We start from the raw sequence: 19,973 nt of genomic DNA, 5'->3' as shown, positions 1-19,973 counted from the left end.
GGTTTTATCCAAAACCAACCTAAATCAGGTAAAAGATGAGGGAGCTCTTGCAACCCATGCTCCATGACAGTTGCTATTTTGTCCCTTTAATTTGTGTTGGGACTTCCCTGTTCCTCTAGATGTTCTCCAGGATGGATTCTGAAGCCTGAACTCTATGCACCGCCTCCCTTGGCTCACATTCCCTGTGGCTGCAGGTTAAATCCAGCCAGCAAAGAACTTGGCTTAACTTTCCATCACTGTGACAAAAAAACTGGCGAGACCAATTGAGAGGAAGAAAGGTTTATTTTGGCTCCTGGTGTCCGAGTTTTGGTCCATGGTTGGCCGACTCCATGGCTCTGGCCCAAGGGGAACAGAACAAAATGGCAGAATGGCCTGGAAAAGGAGAGCAGCTCAGGACAGGGCAGCCAGGAAGCCAGGGGTTGGAGAGAGAAGGGGTCAGGCACAAGAATAATGTGTTCTTCAGTTCTTTGTTGCTGTGACAAAATACCTGAGCCAAGCAAGTTAGATTTATTTTGGTTCACAGTTTCACAGATCTCTGTCCGTAGTTGGCTGGCTCAGGGCTCTGGGTCTGAAGTAAGGCAGACCATCATGGTGGAAGGGTGTGGAGGAGGAACTCAGCTTAGGACAGGGCAGGAGGAAGGAGAGATGGGGGAAGAAAAGCCAGGGACAGGATATAGTCCCCAAGGCCACACCCCCAAGGAAGCATTTCCTCCAAGTAGGCTCCATGTCCTACCATCTCCCAGTCGCCCGTTCAGCCCTCAATGGACTAACCCACTGATGAGCTCAGAGCTCTCGAGATCCAATCACCCCCCCAAAGCCTACCTCTGCACTCTTGCCCTGGGGACCACACTTTCAACACAAGAGACTTTGAAGGACATTCTGGATCTAAACCACAACAAAACCCTCTACCTATAATTCATTTCCCTCCAAGGACTTTAAGAGCCAGGGCAGGTAGGGTCAGCTGCCTGGTTAGCAGAACCCTCCGCCCTTGTCTGGGACCCTCGCCCAGGGAGACACTCTGCCCCCCTGATCTCTGGATGACAGAAGCTTCCATGGCTGGGTATCACAGTGGCTCCTTGGTTGGGTCCAATTTCAAGTTGGTGGCTAGAGACAGAACAGGAATGCATGTCCTGTGCTTGAGATGAGTGGCAGGAAGACCCTCGCCAAAGAAGTTCTTTGTTCAAGACCAGCAATGGGAGAGCTGGGAACAGGTGCAGGGAGATCTGACCACAGCTGCCTGCCCAGAAGTAACTGGCCTCAGCAAGACCCACATTTACATGCTAAGAGATATGTCAGAGGGGGCCCTTATAGGATGTTAGGCACACTTTTGACCATGTGCAAATTGGAATAGGCTCACTGAGAGAGGGCTATTCAGCCAGTGTCAGTTTCTAGTCCCCAAACCTATATGTGCTGATTGTCCCTTGATTTCCTTGCTATGTGGATCAATGCAAGAAATAATGCTTACTTTGTGTTAGCTGGGTTGCATTTCTGTGCTGCAGGACCTCACAAACCTCCCTGCCTCCCTGTTCCCTCGAATACTGCTCTCACTTGGTCCCTGGTACGAAAGCTCTGGATTTTTAATTTATTTTTTAAACTCAGGGGTGCTTAACCACTGAGCCACATCCCCAGCCCCCTTTTTAAAAAAATTTGAGACAGGAGTCTTGCTAAGTTGCCGAGGCTGGCCTCCAACTGGTGATCCTCCTGCCGCAGCCTCCAGAGCCAGTGGGATTACAGGTGTGTGCCACCACGACTTTAAATAATTGAAGCATGCAAGGTGCCTTTCTTTGATCTATCTGAAGGCTCTAGGGCTTTGTCCAAGGTGGAAACCATACATCCAGAGGCCTTCTGCTCTTTTGACGATCGTTTGCTAATAACAGGTACTGGTATTTGCGTGTGCTTCCCAGCAGGATGAGATAAAGGGTGTTTCTTCTGGCAGTTTTAGTGATACATCAAAAACCTCGGCCCACTCAAGGAAGCTGTTCTCATTTATATGCCGCAGAGACTTACTCTCGCTTCCCGAGAGCCAGGTATTTCTCAATTTCCGGTTCTCTCTACAGAGAGCTGAAAGCCAAAAGTTGTGGGTTCTGTGATAATTATCCTTCACAGGGACAGACTCAGAGGAGAGGAGGCCTCTTAGTTCTGGCTCTATCCTATTGCCTGGATTGGGTATGGGAGGGCCAGAGCTGCAGCAACCCTCCTGACACCATGGGGCCCACTCTCCCATAGTTAGGGCAGTACAGCAGGAAGTTGGGATGAACTTGTGTCCCTCTGGGCCTCCCATTTCCTGGGAGACATTATCCTGCAATCTTGTTGAAAGTTTTCTTATTCTCTGGGACTTTTGTGGATAGCCTGGAGGCAATTTCTAAGTCACACAGCAAGGGTACCAAGACAGTGACCCCAAGAGGTGGCCACGAGGGCCAATCCTCAGCGATCACTGATTCCTAAGCACAGAACAGGATCTTTACTCGGCCAACCAAAGTGGACTGGGTGCAGACCCGTTTGCCTGGCCTGTGGTCAGGCTGGGTGTTCCCAATGCAGCTCTGTGGTGATTGGCAGCTGAGGGGACAGGAAGTCAGCCCCTGTGAGACCCCAGGGTCAGGAGAGGGGTGGTCCCTGGAATCCTCTCAGAGCAAGATGGCTCAGTGACCCACTCCCGGCTGCCGCAGGGTCCTCAAGGGGGGAACGGGGGAGGGGTCTCCTTGGAGACGCTGTCCCCTGGTGGCCCTGGGACACCTTCTCATGGCGCTGGCTCTTGGGAGGAGCTGTCCCCGTCGTCGCTGCTGCAGGAGCAGAAGGGGAAGGTGCCGCAGCAGGGCTGCAGCCAGGGCTTCCACAGGACGTTGTCCAGGGTCAGCTGCTGCGGGACAGGGCGCAGGGTCCCCCGGTGCCGCGCCACGGCCTCGCCCACGCGCTGGACCACGGCGTGGAACAGCGGCTCCGAGTCGGGGGACAGTGGCCGGGCCTCGGAAGGGTCGCTGGAGAGGTCGAAGAGCAGGGGCGGGCTGTGCTGGGTGACGCCGTCCCCGGAGCAGGGGCACAGATGCTGGTCCCCGCAGGCGCCCGAGCCCGCGGGCTGGAACCTCGGTGTCGTGTAGTGGACCTTCCAGAGCCTCCCACCTGTGGGCATAGCGGCGACAGCGGCGCGGCTCAGGGTGGCCCTGCGCCCCACGTCCCTGTCAAGATCGCCGGTGTCTATGGGCGTGCGCCCCGGCAGACAGGGTAGGCGGCAGGGGGACTCGGGGATGGACAGATGGTCGGACACAGGGTTGGGATCCGCGCAGGACAGGTGATATATGTATAGACATGGCGGGGGGTGGGGGGGGGGGTTGACAGACAGATATATATATATATATATATATATATATATATATATATATATATATATATATATATATATATATATAATCTCTGTGCATTTATCAGTCATCTAGGTCCGGCTGTCTGTCCACCAATAATCTATCATCTATTTTTTCTATTCTGTCTCTTTACCTTCCTAACTTCTGTTAATTATCTATCTATCTATCTATCTATCTATCTATCTATCTATCCATCCATCCATCCATCCATATCCATCATCTACCTACCTATCTGTCCACCTATTCATTATCTGTGAGTCTGTGTACCTGCCAATCATCTCTGCCAGCACCCAACCATTCTATCTATCTATATGTCTGACTCTCTGCACCCATCTGTCAATCATCACCACCCGTCTGCGCATCTGTGTATCTCTGTTTGATGGTCGATCATCTCTCCTTATCTATCACCTAGCAATCTTTCCACGGAGCATCTGTGTATCTGTGCTTCTATCAATCATCCTGATTGGAGTCTGGATGTCCCTGTGAACGCAGGTTTTCAGATGAGATTAGCATGTACATCAAAATAACTAGACAAAAGCAGGGGACCCCCCTTGATCAGTGGTGCATATACCTATTCTTTAGATCCATCTCTATGTCTATCCATCCACATAGCATCTGTCTATTTACCTATCCATCTACCCATCCACCCATCTATTCATCATCTATCTATCTATCTATCTATCTATCTATCTATCTATTCTCCTGCTCATCTATCCATCCAACCATCCATCTATCCACCCACCCATCCAACATCCATTTATCCATCCACCCATTATTATCTATCTATCTATCCATTCACCATCTATCTATCCACCCTTCCATCTATCCATCCATTCATCTATCCATCCATCCACCCATCATCTATCTATTCACCCTCCTGCCCATCCATCCATCCACCAATCCACCATCCATCTATCCATCCACCCTCCCATCCATCCATCCATCCACAATACATCTATCCACCCACTCACCATCATCTATCTACCCGTCCATCCATCCATCTATCCATCCAACCATCCATCATCTAGCTAGCTAGTGATCCACCCATCTATCCACCAATCCATCATCCATCTGTCCATCCATCCATCTATCATCCATCTATCCATCCATCCACCCACTCATCCATCCATCTATCCTTCCACCCACTAATCCATCCATCTATTCATCCATTCCCCCATCCATCCATGTATCCATCCATCCATCCATCCATCTATCCATTCCCCCATCCATCCATCCATCCATCCATCCATCCATCATCCATCCATCCATCCATGTATCCATCTACCCATCCACTCATCATCTACCTATGTATTCCATCTATCTATCTATCTATCTATCTATCTATCTATCTATCTATCTATCTTCCTGCCCACATATCCACCCACCCATCCATCCATCCATCCATCCATCCATCCATCCATCCATCCATCCATCTACGTGTCTATCCATCCATCCATCTATCCATCTTCCTCCCTCCTCCGGCTGCATCTCCCAGCGCCCCCTGGCGCCCGGCAGCAGGACCTGCGGTACTCACTCTCCCTGTGGTGCCAGCGGGCCGCGTGCAGGAACTGTCCACAGTAGTGGAAGAGGAACTCGTGCTCAGAGTGCTCCACATCTCCTCGCAGCAGCGGTACCAGGCTGCGGCCGTCAATCACCCTGATTGATGCAGAGAGCAAGGGCGGGGTCAGACCAAGGATGCTCAGGAGCAGTGACGGCCAGTGGGGGGATGTGATCCCGGGGCTAGAAGGGCCCCAGATGAGTGTGTCACGGAGACTCCTCAACCGAGTGGCGCTGGGTATTCTAACAAGAGGTCTGTGGTATTCTAAGACACAACGCCATCTCGTAGGCAGCACCCCCTAACCATTATGCACACCCGCCCGCACCCCGCCATGGCCCTGGATATGCATGCAGAGTCTCCTGAGTCCAGCCAGACAGCCAGGAAGTCCTGCTTTGTGATTTAAAAACAATCTGAATATTGAATGTAGAAATGCAAGTGTTTTCCTCAAAAAAATATTTTAAGCCTATTAATTTATTTTTGCAGTGCTGGGGGTGGAATCCAGGTGCTCACCCCTGAGCTCAAGGTCCCTGGCCCTGTTATTTTATTTTTAGTTGGAGTTGTCCCTCAGGGTCCCAGGGAGGCTCGGTGCCAGGACCCCTGTGGATACCCAAACCCAAGGGTGCCTACATCTGTTCCATGAGGAGACAGGATGTCCTCCTAGGACTCACGGATCTCCTCCTGCATGGAATTGCTGTAGTTTAGGGAATGAGACCAGAAAAATATCTGTCCGTGTTCAGTATGACTCAGTTCTTAAAATACTTCCCATGTGGACTTGGTGGAATTGTCAACACAGAACCCCAAGACACAGAGCACCGGGTGTGTAATCATGTGGCTGGGAAGGTATTTGGTGGATGAGAGCAACCACCAACATCATTTGAGTTTAGGTTGAACTGCTAACCCACAGTAATGTTGGTGGGCATTGTCTAAGTAGTTGAAGGCCTTCAAGGCAAAGAACAGGTCTACTGGAGAAGATGGGATTTTTTTTGGTCTCAAGACTGGCATAGAAATAATGTCCAGGGGTGCAGTCTGCTCGCTGAGTGCAAGGCTTTTGGATTTACTACTGGCTGTCACACGCCCGTGAGCCAGCTCTTTAAAATAAATGTCTTCAGTAGACAGATTGACAGAGGATAGATAGATAGATAGGTGACAGATGTAGACAATGAATCGATAACAAATGTTAGATACACAGATGGAAGATGGAGGGATGTTGATAGACAGCAGATAGAAACATGATGGATAGGTAGTTAGATGATGGATAGATAAATGATAGGTTGATGATAGATAGATAGATGGCAGATAGATAATCTCCACGGAGACATATTTTTATACACACACATACCCTAGTGACCAATCTGTCTTCAGAGACCTCATGATCCCCTGATATATAATACGAAAATTCTGCCATGGAGTGAGAAGTTGGGGGGACCCTAGACCTTCCATTAAATAGGGGAACTAGTCACTGTAAATGTAGTTGAGAGCAACTCAGCATCAGCATACTGATTTTCCCCTCCCTCCCTTCCTCCCTAGTGCTGAGCATGGAGCCCAGGGTCTCTCAGTGCCAGGGAACTTTGCCGGTGCTCACCACTGAGCTGCACCCCACTTGTCATAGAGCATTCCTTAGTGGCATTTCCAGCCCTGAACTGAGAGCGAGGGGGCTCATAGGAGGGAGGGAAGACGACCTTGTGAACACGGACCTGTCCTGGGGCACCTGGCCGCCCCCCAGCTGGACCACGGTGGGGAACACGTCCATCAGGCTGGTGGGCTCCTGGATCACACGGCCAGCGGGCAGCACACCAGGCCACCGGAAGATCCCAGGGACTCGGATGCCCCCTTCCCAGCCACCCATGCCTTTGCCACCTGCCAGGAGATGACATCAATCATGGTTGGGCCTCTGCAGGGACCGTCCTACCCTAAAGAGGTGTGTGGCTGAGGACATTAGGGGTGGGGACCCAGCAGGCAGGCATAAGGCAGGGCGCCATCTTCCTCCTTTTCCATCTCTACATCCACCTCCTTCTTCTCCATCTCTTCCTTTACTATCCCCTCCTCTTCCTCCTCCTCCTCCTCCTCCTCCTTCTGCATCTCCTCCTCCTTCTTCTTCTCCTCCTACTGCTCCTTCTCTTCCTCCTTCTCATTTCTCTCCTCCTCTTCCTTCTTCTCCTCCTCTTCCTCCTCCTGCTCCTTCTTTCTCTCCTCCTCCTCCTCTTTCATATCCTCCTCCTTCTCCTCCTCCATCTCATCCTCCTCCTTTTCCTCCAACTGATCCTCTTCCTCCATTTCCTCCTGCTTTTTCTACTCCTGCTTATATCGTCCTCCTCCTCATCTCTCTCTCTCTCCTCCTCCTCCTCCTCCTCCTCCAGCTCCTCTTTCTCCTCCATTTTCTTTTTTCTCCTCCCTTTCCTCCTCCATCTCTTCCTCCTGCTCTATCTCCTCCTTCTCCTCCTCCATCCCCTCCTCCTTTTCTCCCTCTCCTCTTCCTCCTCCTAATCTCTCCTCATCCTCTTCATCATCATCTCTCCTCATCCTCCTCCTTCTTCTCCTTCTCCTCCTCCTTCTCCTCCTCCTCCTCCTCCTCTTGCTCCTTCTTCCTCTCCTCCTCCTTTTTTTATATCCTCCTCCTCCTTCTCCTCCTTCTTCTCCTCCTTTTCCTCCTTCTCCTTCTTTTCCTCTTCCTCATCTCTCCTCCTCCTCCTTCTCCTCCTCCATCTCCTCCTCCTCCTCCTCTTCTTCATCATCATCCTTCCTCTCCCCACTTTGTAGTCTCCTTGCTCTGGCATCTCAGATGCGGGCTCCTCTGGCTCCCTGTCCCCGTCCCTCCCTGTGGCCAGCCCCTCACCTTTATAGATCCCGTTGTACCCCCCCAGCTGCTGGTGTTCTTCTGTGGCCTCCAGTAGCCCTCCATGATCAGAGGCAAAATAGGTGAGCGTGGAGTTCTTCAGACCGTTCTCGTCAAGGGCATGGAGGACTTTACCTGTGGAGAAGGTGGAAGGTGTCAGAGGGAGCGCCCACACGGGTCTCAGCTGGTGGCATGCACTTCCCATTCTGTGCGCAAGCCACCTCATTCTGGACAGTCACAGAAAGAGCCCCCTGCCCAGAGCTCACAGGGGCATGTGTGATGTGTGATGTGATGCTGAGACTGTTTTGCCCAGGTCTGCTTAGCACCGTGTCGCCTCGAAAACCAGGAGAGACTTGCAAAGAAATATCCAGGATGTCGCCAGGAGGCGTGCTTTCGACGTGCGCTGCCTGTGGGGGTCAAGTGCCCTAATAAAAGTGTGAGAGGGTGGCCCGGGGCAGGGAAAAGCCATGACAGATTCCGGCCCACGTGGAAGGAACCACAACCAATAGCAGTCAAATATATGATGGCCATGATCAGCAGAGCAGGGGACACCCGCAAACCTAGCAGTAGCTCCCTGCACCATGGAGACCAGCGGTCCTTCCTACCCCTGAAGGCACAGAGGCCAATTCACGAGGGATGTGAGCTGCTGTCCTCCTTGGGGACATCTGCCTCTCACGTAGCTCAGATGTCAGGAAGTTCATGCGAGGACGTGTCACCTGACCTGCGGGGGCTTCCACGTCTCCAAGAAACCCTCACAGATGGAAGGGTCTGCAAGTTCTTGCTTCTCTCTAGCGTGTCCCCAAGCCCCGAAAGCAGAGCCCTTTTTCTCCACGATGCTGAGAGCTAACGTTGTCTCTCTGCTTCCTGTAACCACTAAGGGTGACGCGGAACGACAGCTTCTCACAAAACTGACTGCTAGCAAAATGATTGGTTTCGTGCAAAATTAGACTATCACTGGGAATAAGTGAACAAACAAGGCACAGGATTGGGGTGTACTCTCCCCCATTCTTGATCTTGACTTACCTACAAACCAGTCCATCTCCTCCACGTTGTCTCCGTATAAACCGTGGCGGCTTCTCCCGAGGAAGGCTTTCGAGGTCACCAGAGGAGTGTGGACGTGCATCAGGGACACAAAGAGGAGAAAGGGCCTGTCCTTGTTTCTGAAAGAAGAAAACCAACCACTTGAATTATGGACGGGAGATGATGGCCTCCACAGTGGACCTTGAATCTGATGCGTCCATGACCTGGGGTCACCTGCTGGGATTTCACTGTGAGGGGTCCCCCAAAAATTCAGGGGTGAGACCATGCAAGAAAGTTCACAGGTAAAAAGATTAGATTATAAGAGGTGTAACCTAATCAGTGGATTAATCCACTTGCATGGACTAACTAAGTGGTGACTGCAGCAGGTGGGGTGTGGCTGCAGGAGGGGGTCCCTGGGCTGTGCCTTTGGGGTCTCTGTCCTGTCCCTGGTGAGCAGAGCTCTCTCTGCTCCCTGGTGCCCTGTCCTGAGCTGCTCTCCTCCTCCAGCCCTTCCACCATTTTGTTCTGCCTCCCCTTGGGCCAGAGCCACGGAGTCGGCCACCAGGGACTGAACCTCGGACACCATGAGCCCCAAATAAACTCTTTCTTCTCTATTGTTCTTGTTGGGTCTTTTGGTCACAGTGGCAATTTTGTCTGAGTAAAACAGCATCCATGGTCAGTATAGTACCGGAAGAAGTTTTGAGAGGGAGGGATGGGACACCTCTCCACCCACCTCGTATTAGAGAACATTGCCACATTTACTCCATTATATGATTAGGTGCTGCTAATTCTGACTTTCCCTGATTTATAAATTAAATATCTTCATAGGTATGTATGCATATGGAAATAGCTATATATTATAATATATGTATGAATATTGATTTATAACATATATATGAATGGTTGGGTACTCTCCGGGGTTTCAGGCATTCCCTAGGCCTTGGAAGGAGTCCGTGGTGCATGACCACTACTCTGATACTTTCCAATGCAACCCCAGTAACTCAATACAGAGACGTGAGTGTGGAAACCAATTCATAGGAAGAGGTCGGACCTTTCCTTTTTCTTCTTTTTTTAGCACCAGAGATGGAACCCAGGGGTGCTTCAACACTGAGTCCCATCCCCAGTCCTTTTGATATTTTATTTACAGAGTCTCACTGAGTCTCTTAGGGCCCCGCCAAGTTGCTGGGGCTACCCTCCAACTTGCCATCCTCCTGCCTCAGCCTCCCAAGCTGCTAGGATGACAGACGTGGGCAAAGTGACTCCATAAAGAAATCCTGCAGCATATACACTGTGGAATACTATGTATCCATGAAGAAGGAAAGCTTCCTTTCATTTGTGAATGAAGTGTGAGGTTGGACCTTTCCAATACACCTGCTGCTATTGGACCCCAGAGTAGCTCATGGCTCAGAACCTGCCCCCCGCCCCATCGTGAGGGTCCCCACCTTTGGATGTAGGCCGTGGCTTCCTGCAGCATCCGTCGGGTGGTGCTCCCCACATCCATGGGCTGCTCGGTGACCTGGTGGTTCCGCATGAGCACGCAGTTCCAGCGACGCACGAACCCACAGCTGGAGAACCACGTGATGAAGAAGAGGAAGACGAGGCCGGCCGCGCCCCCGACTACCGTCCAGGGAACCGAGAGGAGGCCGCTGAGCTTGGCGGCGGCAAGCGTCAGGACGCCCAGAGCCAGGACGCGGGTGTAGCGGCTGAACCGGGCAGCCACGCTGACCCACAGGTCGGGGGGCCTGTCGGGGTCGCAGTCGTTGATCAGGGTGAAGGGCAGGCCGTAGAAGTAGTCGAAGCCGTGGTTCAGCGGGTGGTGGCAGTGGTCCCCGCGGGATGCGCAGCTCACGCCCTGGTGCCACTTTCCTGCAGGCGGGGGTGGGTGGTCAGCCACACCAAGGGCGCATGCGTTGCCTGGGACAAAAATCCCCGGGGCCATTTCGATGCGGTCAGGGGAAAGAAAACCTCCAAAAGAGCAGATCCTGAATCAGCGGAGGCCATGAGGGATCTCAGCCAGGATTTGCTTTTGGTCTGGGTACCAGGGATTGAACTCAGAGCCCCATCCCCAGCCCTTTTTGTGTTTTCTTTAGAGACAGGGTCTCGCTGAGTTGCTCAGGCCCTCGCTAAATGGCTGAGGTGGGCCTCCAACTTGCGGTCCTCCTGTCTCAGCCTCCCAAGCTACTGGAATTACAGGCGGCGGAGCCAGGCTCTGAAGAACTTTCTGATTCCTTGAGGCTGAAGAAGATAGACAGGTCCAGAGAAGAAAAGAGGACAAAGAATATATCAAAGAACCTTGACCGTCTGCAATGAGGAGAACTTCTGAACTGGAAACCATCCGAGAGCGCCAGAGCCAGGCCAGGTACCGACTCGAGAGACGGAGCAGGATGAAAGTGTTTTTTTTTCCTCTGGAGGAAATTGGTCCCTGGACAATTGGATGGGAGGGGAGTCAGGTGTCCGCATACCTACGAGGCCGGTGGCATAGCCTTGCTGCTTTAGGATTTTTGCAAAAGTGGTTTCGTTGGCAGGAAGCCCGCCAGAGCCCGCGTTCCAGTAGAGGACCCGGTACTTATCGTTGTCCATTCCTGTGGAACCGACAGCAGAGCAAGGTTCACGTTCCCTTTGCCAGGAACAGGTCTTAGCAAAGGGATTCTGGGCACCAGGGGACAGTGGGCAAGGATCTGGCTGTCAGCACTCGGGGAAGGTCGGAGGTGGTGCTCTGGGTATGAGTGGGTGCAGATCAGAGAGGTTGTTAAATGTGCTGTCGTGCACAGCATGACCCCACCACAGAGCACCATCCGCCCCAATGTCAGCTGCATAAGTTGGACACACCTTGCCTATCATGAGAACCGACCCAGTATCTATCTATCTATCTATCTATCATTACCTATCATCCAGGTATCATTATGTCGCATCTATCCCCTTTCTATCCACACATCATTTATCTGTCACCTGTATGTGCATTACGTGTCTGTCACCTCTATATACCTCTATCACCCATCATTAGCTATCACCTGTTCCTCTATTATCTATTGACAGGATTGCTATCAATTGAGCATCATTAATACGTATTCCTTCATTGATGGTATCACCATCATCATCTATGGAGCATTGTCTATCACCTGTCAATCACCATATATCTGCTTCTCATCCACCAATGATGGTGGTCAACCCATCCCAGAAGGCTCCCTCCGTACAGCCTACTAAGGGCACCTACCTGGCAATTTGATGAGACAACAGCCGGTACATGGAAAATATCGGAAGGAAAAGAACCTTTCTCCTGCACCAGACATGCAGACATTTGTGTTGGGTGTTTTTTCCCTGAGTAATTTTTTTTCTCTGAGTATCAGCATGATTCCCATAGAACCTGCATCGTGCTGCATGTCCCAGGTCAGCTAGGGACAATTTAGACCTCAGGAAGAGGTGTGTGACTCCCATTTGATTAACCCAGGGGTACCTAACCACTGAGCCCTGTCTGCAGCCCTATTTTGCATTTTATTTAGAGACAGGATCTCACTGAGTTGCTTAGGGCCTCCTTTTGGCTGAGGCTGGCTTTGAACTCGTGATCCTCCTACCTCAGCCTCCCAACCGCTGGGATGACAGGCGTGCGCTACTGTGCCTGGCTTTGTGCATGGGTTTTAACAGCCACTGGGGGCTGAGGGTCCTGAGGGGGTGAGGGCATAGGATACCCTGTTCTGAGCACACACTGCAGGAAGGTGACAGGAGGGCACATTAGCCTTCACGTTACCAGTCTCTTGGAGATCGCTACCCAGATAGAGCAGCGATGGGGTCCAGGCTGCAGCCTGGAGCTGCTGTCCATGGTCCCTGGGACACCCACCTGATCGGAGGGCGTATCTCCCGGTGAGAAAGGCAGCTCTGCTCGGGGTGCAGAGCGGGGCGGCCGCCAGGTGCTGGGTGAGTCTCACACCCTCCTCCGCCAGCCGGTCGATATTGGGGGTCCTGAGCAAATCAGATGAATGTCACTTGGGAAAGGGACGGGAACGCTCTGGGCTCCAGAAGAGGCCAGCATGGAACTTCCCGGGGAGGCATGGCACCTGTCTTAGTGCGCCCACTTCTCTGAGTTTGCAAAGGACAGATGAGGCTCACCCTGGGCGGTTCCTCCTACAGCCCTTCCCCACCTCAGCTGTTGCTAAAGCAACAAAGGGCCCCCAGATTTTGAATTTTGACTTTGGCCTGGGGGGGGGGCTGGCACACAGACACCTTGCTGATTTCACTTTCGGGGGGTGATGGATGACAGATGTTGAACAGTGATTATAAACACAGGCTGCGTGAGAAGCTTTTGTCCAGCCAGGAATGAGGTGGGTTCTGAGTCCGCTGGAGGCAGTCTGGGCTCAGCCAGGACCTTGGGTGGGTTCGGGGTATGAAATGCACACCTGCTTGGTGACATTCTCCACTTAGAGTGGGTTATGGGAGACCTCTGGTCACAATAACTCTGTGGTTACATCACAGGGCTTCTTAGAGGAAGATGGACTCCAACAAAATTATGTTTGAAGGAAGAGATGACCAATGTCACACACAAGGGCAAAGTTTTTGGCTTTTTCTTTTTTTTTGGGGGGGGGGTAATGCAACCCAGGGGCTTGTGTGCTTTGAATATCCCATCAGCATTCCCGAAGGGTTCTCCCTGAGTTTCCTACCAGCTTTCTCAGGTGCAAAATTCAAAGAGAAGATGAAACACTTCACCTAAGAGCTTTTGCAGTCAGATGTGCAAAAATTGATTGAGAATCTCACTATAGATACGAATCCCAAAGGCAGTGACACAGCCCCTAGAGCTCACTGAATTCCCCCACGTACTGGCAGATGACAGGTGCTTGTCTCTCCCCTTCTACCTTGGAGGAGGCTGCATCTGGTGGGAGCGAAGCTATAGAAGCTCAGACCTTGTTCTTCATGCACCCAAAGCTGACCACCTAGTGGCCCCCCATAAGGACAGTTTTCTTCCCAAGGACAACTGGCAAAGTGCAGAGACACTGGGGGTGTCCCACTTTGGGATGTGGTGCTATTGGTGAGCAGCAGGTGGAGACCAGAAATATTGTTCAACATCCTACAATGAACAGGATGGGCCCATCACAGAGAGTGATCTGGGCCAGTGTACCAGTAGGACCAAGGTAAAGAACCTTGTCAGTCCTTCCATCCATCCATCCATCCAGCCAAGCATGCATCCAAACAGCCAACCATCCATCCGCCCATCCATCCATCCATCCTTCCACTCATCCACCCACCCATTCATCCACCATTCAACCATCCATCCATCCATCCACCCATTCATTCATTCACCCATCCACCCATCTACCCATTTGCCCATCCAACCACCCATCCATCCATCCACCCACCCAGCCACCCATTCATCCATCCATCCATCCATCCATCCAGGCAACCATCTATCCATCCACCCACCCAGCCACCCATTCATCCATCCATCCATCCATCCATCCATCCATCCATCCATCCAGGCAACCATCTATCCATCCATCCATTCAGGCAACCATCTATCCATCCATCCATCTATCCACCCATCCATCCATCCATCCATCCACCCATCCATCTATCCACCCATCCATCCATCCACCCATCTACCCATCCATCCATCCATCCATCCATCCATCCATCCATCCATCTATCCACCCACCCACCCACCCATCCACCCATCTATCCATCCATCCATCCATCCATCCAGGCAACCATCCACCCACCCATCTATCCATCCACCCACTCACCCACCCATCCACCCATCCTACCATCCACCCATCCATCCATCTATCCATCCAACATGGGTGGATGGGCAGATAGACAAATGGATGATGCCTGGATGAGAACATGGACAGATGGGTGGGTGGAGGGATGGCTCGTTCATGGATGGATACATAAGATGCATGCTGATGGATTGGGGTAAAATTCTAGTGATTTGCTAGCCCTGAGAATAAAGGGCTCAGAACGGATTACAATTTTACAACCCTGTGTGTAATCCTCTATACAGTTTAGCCAAAATAAGAAAATAACCCACACTCTCTACGATCCTCTGGCCTCCAAAGGCCTCCATTCAGACCTTCTCCTTGACCCCCCATTTTTGCCCTAGTCTCCAGTCATACTGGGGATCAGGGTTTCTGTGAACACAGAATATGTGAGTATCTTTTGGACCCATAGCTTTCAAATCCTTTCGTCTGAACCCAGCGGTGGCATTGCTGGCTCATATTGTGATTCAATCTTAAGCTTTTGAGGGGTCACCATATTGTTCTGCCAAGGGCCACCTGGAGCCCCAGGAGCTGAGAGAGGCAGGAGGAGCCTCCCTGAGCCTGTGGAGGGAGCTGGACACCATTGTAAGAGGCAGGTCCTGTCCACACCTTGACCCCAGAACCTGTGAGTGGGACCTTGTATGGAAACAGGCTCTCTGCAGAGGTCGTTAGTGCAGGGTCCTGAGATGGGCTCCTCCTGGGTCGGGGGGCCCTCATGCAATGGCCGTGTCCTCACAAGAGACAGAGGAGGGGACATAGACACAGAGGAGGAGCCCCGTGGAGATGGAGGCAGAGACTGCAGTGAGGGGCCACCAGCCCAGGGCCACCTGGATCCCAAGAGGCGGAGAGGCAGGAGGAGCCCCCTGGAGCCTGTGCAGGGAGTTCAGGCTGGGACCCTGGTCCAGCTTCTGCCCTCCAGGGCTGGGGTGGGGGGGGTGGTTCCTGGATTACTTTTAAGTCTCTTTGTTTTTGGTTATTTAATACAGCAGCCCCAGGAAAACCCTCACAAACTCAGCCCGGCCTCAAGTTGTTTGAGAGGGCTAAGACCCTATTTTTACTCTTGGAGAGAATCATGTGTGGTGCTGAGTTCTGGAGCACTAAGAAATTTCATTTGCACTGGTCGATTTTAAGTGAATTATTCCCCTAAACTGCACACACACAGCACCACCCCACCACCCAAACGGCACTCTACCTCAGTGTACGGTTCCCATAGCAACCAACATCCCCGATGCCCAGATCATCTGCCAAGATCAGCAGGACGTTTGGCTTGGAGGCGTTCGGTGATTTCGGCTCACAGGTCTGCAGAAGCCAACATACAAGGAGGAGAAGCAGCGTGGAGTCCCTGCAGAGGAAAACAAAAGGCAGAAAATAAATGTACAGGATTTGGGGTGCAAAGTATACACCATGCACATGTAGATGTCAGGGGTCTGGGGAGGGCTTGAACCGCACTCTTATGATGCCAACTGAGCCCCGAGAGAATTATCCAGCTGTGGGAAGCCTCTGGTTTTGCATGGGGTCCAACAGCCCAAAGCGAACCAGGGTGGAGTGACTACTGCTAATGGCCACACAATCAAGATGACACTGAGAGGCCCATTTCCTCCCTGCACCCAAACTAGAGATTCTCAGCAAGCAATCAGAACCTGAGCCCTCATAATAAGAAGGTTCCCTCCACTTCAACCCCATGAAAACAGCGCAGAGGTCCCCTCTTTATCCACCGGGGACACATTCCAGAACTCTCAGAGGAGGTAGAAAGTTCAGCTAGTACCTAACCCTATATAGACTATACTTTTCCAGTATATATAGATGCCTGTCATAACGTATGATTTATAATCTAGGCACAGCAAAGGATTAACAGGGCAAATCATAACCAAATAAAACAGTTTTAACAATGTGCTGTGACAAATGCCTGATTTACAAGTTTTGCACTTTCCGTTTTTTCCCACTTATTTTTAGACATCCGAGAACTGAATCCTGGGAGATTTCTGACCACTAAATTAAGGAACAGTTACTGAGTGCATTTGTGGTGACCTTTTGTCGCTACCAACACACCGGGGTGACCCTGGAAACACCCTTTCTTATTGTGCAAGTCATGGTCTCTTTGAGTTTGTTTTGTCACTAAATGGGTCCTCTGTGTTAAGGTCATTTGAGCTCAACTCTCAGTAAAGCGCGGACGAACTTGTCGAGAGTTGGGGTTCAGAGCCCCGGGCCTGCCGTTTGGGGTCCTCGGAGTGTCAGGAGGCGGCTGATGGTTGGCAGGCTCCTTAGCCCACAGTGCGCGGAGCCAAGGCTGCGCTAAGCGGCAGACAAGACACTGGGGGGACCGGACCAGCAGGGACACTGGGATTTTAAACCACAGATGGGGGATTCACAGCAACCCCAGAGACGCAGTGCAGCAGGCAGAGAGTCCCTGAGCGTCTGAACAGGGGGCCAGGAGCCCCACCGCCCCAGGGGCTACTAGGAGCGTCACTGGCGGGTCCTGGGCTCCACCCGCCCCAGGACCCAGAGGGACTGGGTTGTCCCTGACGCGCTGGGGGTGGGGCAACCGGGAAGGGCAGGAGGGCAGAGTCAATGTGACGTCACAGTGTGTGTGGGGGGGAGGGTAGCCTGAGGAAAGGGGCGGGGTCTGCGTAGATCTTGTGCGCCCTGGGAGTGGGGGATCGCAGGCCAGTCTCACTGCTGGAGGGATGGGTATGCGAGGGCGCAGTGGGCGGACTGGAGGATCCAGAGCAGGACCCGCGAGTCCTAGCGGTGGGAGGGGGACCCAGCTCTGGCGGGGGCGGGGATGGAGGAGTCAAGGGTCCGCACCCTGCGGTTTTTAGTGGACGGTGGGAGGGGAGGTCATAAGTCCGGGCACGGCTGCGCTGGGACGGCATGGGGAACTTGGGAGCCAGGAGCAGGACGGGGTGTGTCCTAGAGTGGGGGGGTGGGGGGTGGGCGTGCTGGGGGTGGGACAGGGACGAGCCTGAGTGTTGAGCACCGCGGAGCTGGGGCTGCGAGGGGGACGCGCCCTGGAGCTGGACTGCGCCTTCCTAGAGGGACCCAGGGTGGAGGGCGGTGCAAGGGCGTGCTCTAACGTGCGCAGTGGACTGCAGGGGGCGGCGCACGGGGCGTGGCCTAGAGGGGGCGTGCTGGGGGTGGGGCAAGGAGCGAGCCTCAGTGTGGGCGGGCAACGCAGAACTGAGGCTGGGAGGGTTCGCGCCCAGGAGCCCACCAGTGCCTGTCTAGGGGGACACTAGGCCTTAAGGTGGGATGGCGCAAGGGGCGTGCCCTAGGATGGGGGGGAGGGCTGGACGTGCTGGCAGCGGGACCCGGGCGGGCCTTCGTGTTGGGCACCGCCAAGCTGTCCCAGGGTGGACACAGGGGCCCAGGAGCGAATTGGGGAGTGACTTAGGAGGGAAAGGGGCGGCGCAGGGGTCCAGTGGCGGCCCTGGAGTTGGAGGGACCGTCAGTGCTGGGGGGAGGGGAGAGAGGCCCGGCAGCGGGACAGCAGTGGCTTAGACTGTTCCTGGGGACTCCCCAGCAGCATCAGGAAGGGGGCACAGGGCGTGCGGGGGGACTCAAGACAGGCCCCGAGTCGGGACCGGGTGGTTTTCTGGGAGTGATGGGGCGAGACGGCCTTATGGGGAGACAACCGGACAGGAGTCTCAGCCTGGGTCAAGACCGTGTTGGGGGAGGAGCAGGATTGTGTCTTAGAGTGTGTGAAAGGCCATGGCTGGGGGTGGGGACCAGGGCGGGACACGGAGGGCTTCGAATTTATTGGGAAGACAGGGGCATCGGGCTGCGTGTCTTAAAAAATGTTAAGCGGCAGGCAGTGTGTGGGGTGTGTCACAGCCGTGTCAGCGTGGGGCAGGGGAAGTGCCTTAGAGAGATTGTGGGACGTGGCCATGGGGAGGGGTCCCGGCTCCGAATGGGAGGGGCAGAGCGGGTCTTAGTGGGGGGACACTCCAGCGCATCTGTGCTGACCTGGTGTGGGGGACACAGGCCGTGAGGGGGCAGGGACCGGGTCTTGGAGGGGTTCGGAGGCCCGAGGGTCTCAGCGTGGGGAGGCGAGTCTCCGAGGCCCTGGGGTGGGGCGTCGCATGCGCGGTTTCCGCAGCTCGACCCGGGGCCCCCCTCCTGCTCGGCCTGGACCCCCTCCTCCTGCTCGGCCCCCCACTCCCTCTGCGCCCCACCCCAGCGCTGCTTTCCCGGCTGCGCAGAGAATGCGCCCGGGGCTGGGTTTCGGTGACCCGCCATTTCCGGGCACCTCCGCTTTCTTCCCAGGGTCTCGCGCTTGTCCCCTCCCCAGGCCTGAGTGGCTCTGCATCAAGGAGTCCCGCGCACCTGGCGGTGGCCGAGGCACGTCCCCTGGGCCTGCGAGCACTCTTCTGCGTGGATCCCATGGCTGCGTGCTGGCGCCGGGGCAGGACCTTGACCCCAGACCTGGGCATGATCCCTCCCGCGCTGGCGTCTCCGCCCACCGGGCTGCTGGGCGCGCTCCTGGACCCCCATGGCTCACTTAATCCGATTAACCTCCCAACTCGGCCTGGGGAGTGGCGCCTGAAAACTGGTTCTCCGGGTCCCCACCGCCAGGTGAAGCTGGGGCTTCTGGAGCTGCTTAATCTGGATGGAGCCCGAGCAGGGTGAGTGCCCCATGCAGCCAGGGCGGCCTACGGGACCCCCTTTTTAAAAATTCCTTCTAGGGGTCTTGGTACAGCCCCACCCCCCCTCATAGAATTGGTGCGAATTCAGCTCCACCAGGCTCCGGTTTGGAATCTCCAGGGTGCTGGACTCTTGCTCCTTTGTGCACGCAGGCCCTGGGGTGAAGCCAGAATTAAACCGGCGGTCAGTATAGACAGGAAATGGAGTGAGGCCAATTTTGATGAGTGTGGCAAGTTGGAGACTGTTCCCTGAGGGATTGAAATGTTAGTTCCTTCAGAGCCCTTCCTCCACCCTTATGGAGAACCTGCCCTTGAGCCAATCTGCTGCTAAGATAGCTTGTCCCAGGAATTGCCCCTCCCTACAGGGAGCTACAAGGTTTTTGATTAATTGTCCTTGGCTGCTCCACCCTGCCCTTCCCCTTCAGCTCATCTGGTTCCCACCTTTTGACCAGCTCAGGAGCATCCCTGGGCCTAGTCAGGTTCCTAGGAAGGAGGAAGATGAGGGGAAGAGGGCCCCAGAACCAAGGAAGCCTAGGACACATAAAAAGGGCAGAACACCTTGCTTCCTGGGATACCAGGACACCAGCTATGGCCCCTTCTCCCTCCCAGGAGAAGTCTGTGTTCCCTCTTTTTAAATAAACCCTGCTTCATATGCTTGCTTCGGCGTGCTCCTCTAATGTTCAAACGTCAACATGTGGGAAGGCAGAACTCCTCACCAGTAACCATGGTATCATTTGGAGGTCCTACGAGCTCTTAATGCTGAAGTGCAGTTAGTGCAGCTGCTGTTAGGTTGGTGGTGGCGACTTAGTGGCGACTTAGAAC

General features: G+C 53.6%; 1 protein-coding gene across 2 annotated transcripts; it reads right to left on the bottom strand.

Moving 5' to 3' along the window:
* Positions 1 to 263: 263 nt before the first annotated feature.
* LOC139703515 (arylsulfatase D-like) lies at positions 264 to 19,286 on the bottom strand. 2 transcript variants are annotated; one of them, XM_071607001.1, is made up of 10 exons: positions 18,835 to 19,286; positions 15,704 to 15,853; positions 12,603 to 12,724; positions 11,230 to 11,349; positions 10,210 to 10,633; positions 8,771 to 8,907; positions 7,748 to 7,882; positions 6,609 to 6,771; positions 4,891 to 5,012; positions 264 to 3,117 (listed from the first exon to the last, which is right to left on the bottom strand). In XM_071607001.1, exons 1-10 carry the CDS (start codon positions 18,939 to 18,941, stop codon positions 2,738 to 2,740), a joined length of 1,860 nt encoding a protein of 619 aa, XP_071463102.1. In that variant the 5' UTR covers positions 18,942 to 19,286; the 3' UTR covers positions 264 to 2,737. The 2 variants fall into 2 exon arrangements, with proteins under 2 accessions (XP_071463102.1, XP_071463103.1); XM_071607002.1 differs by lacking the exon at positions 264 to 3,117 and adding an exon at positions 3,416 to 3,836.
* Between the last annotated feature and the right edge of the window lie 687 nt (positions 19,287 to 19,973).

This window comes from Marmota flaviventris, chromosome Y (assembly GCF_047511675.1).
Source record: "Marmota flaviventris isolate mMarFla1 chromosome Y, mMarFla1.hap1, whole genome shotgun sequence".
NCBI classification, from domain to species: domain Eukaryota; kingdom Metazoa; phylum Chordata; class Mammalia; order Rodentia; family Sciuridae; genus Marmota; species Marmota flaviventris.
Note: the sequence above shows the minus strand (reverse complement) of the source record. Positions and strands in the feature narration are given on the sequence as shown.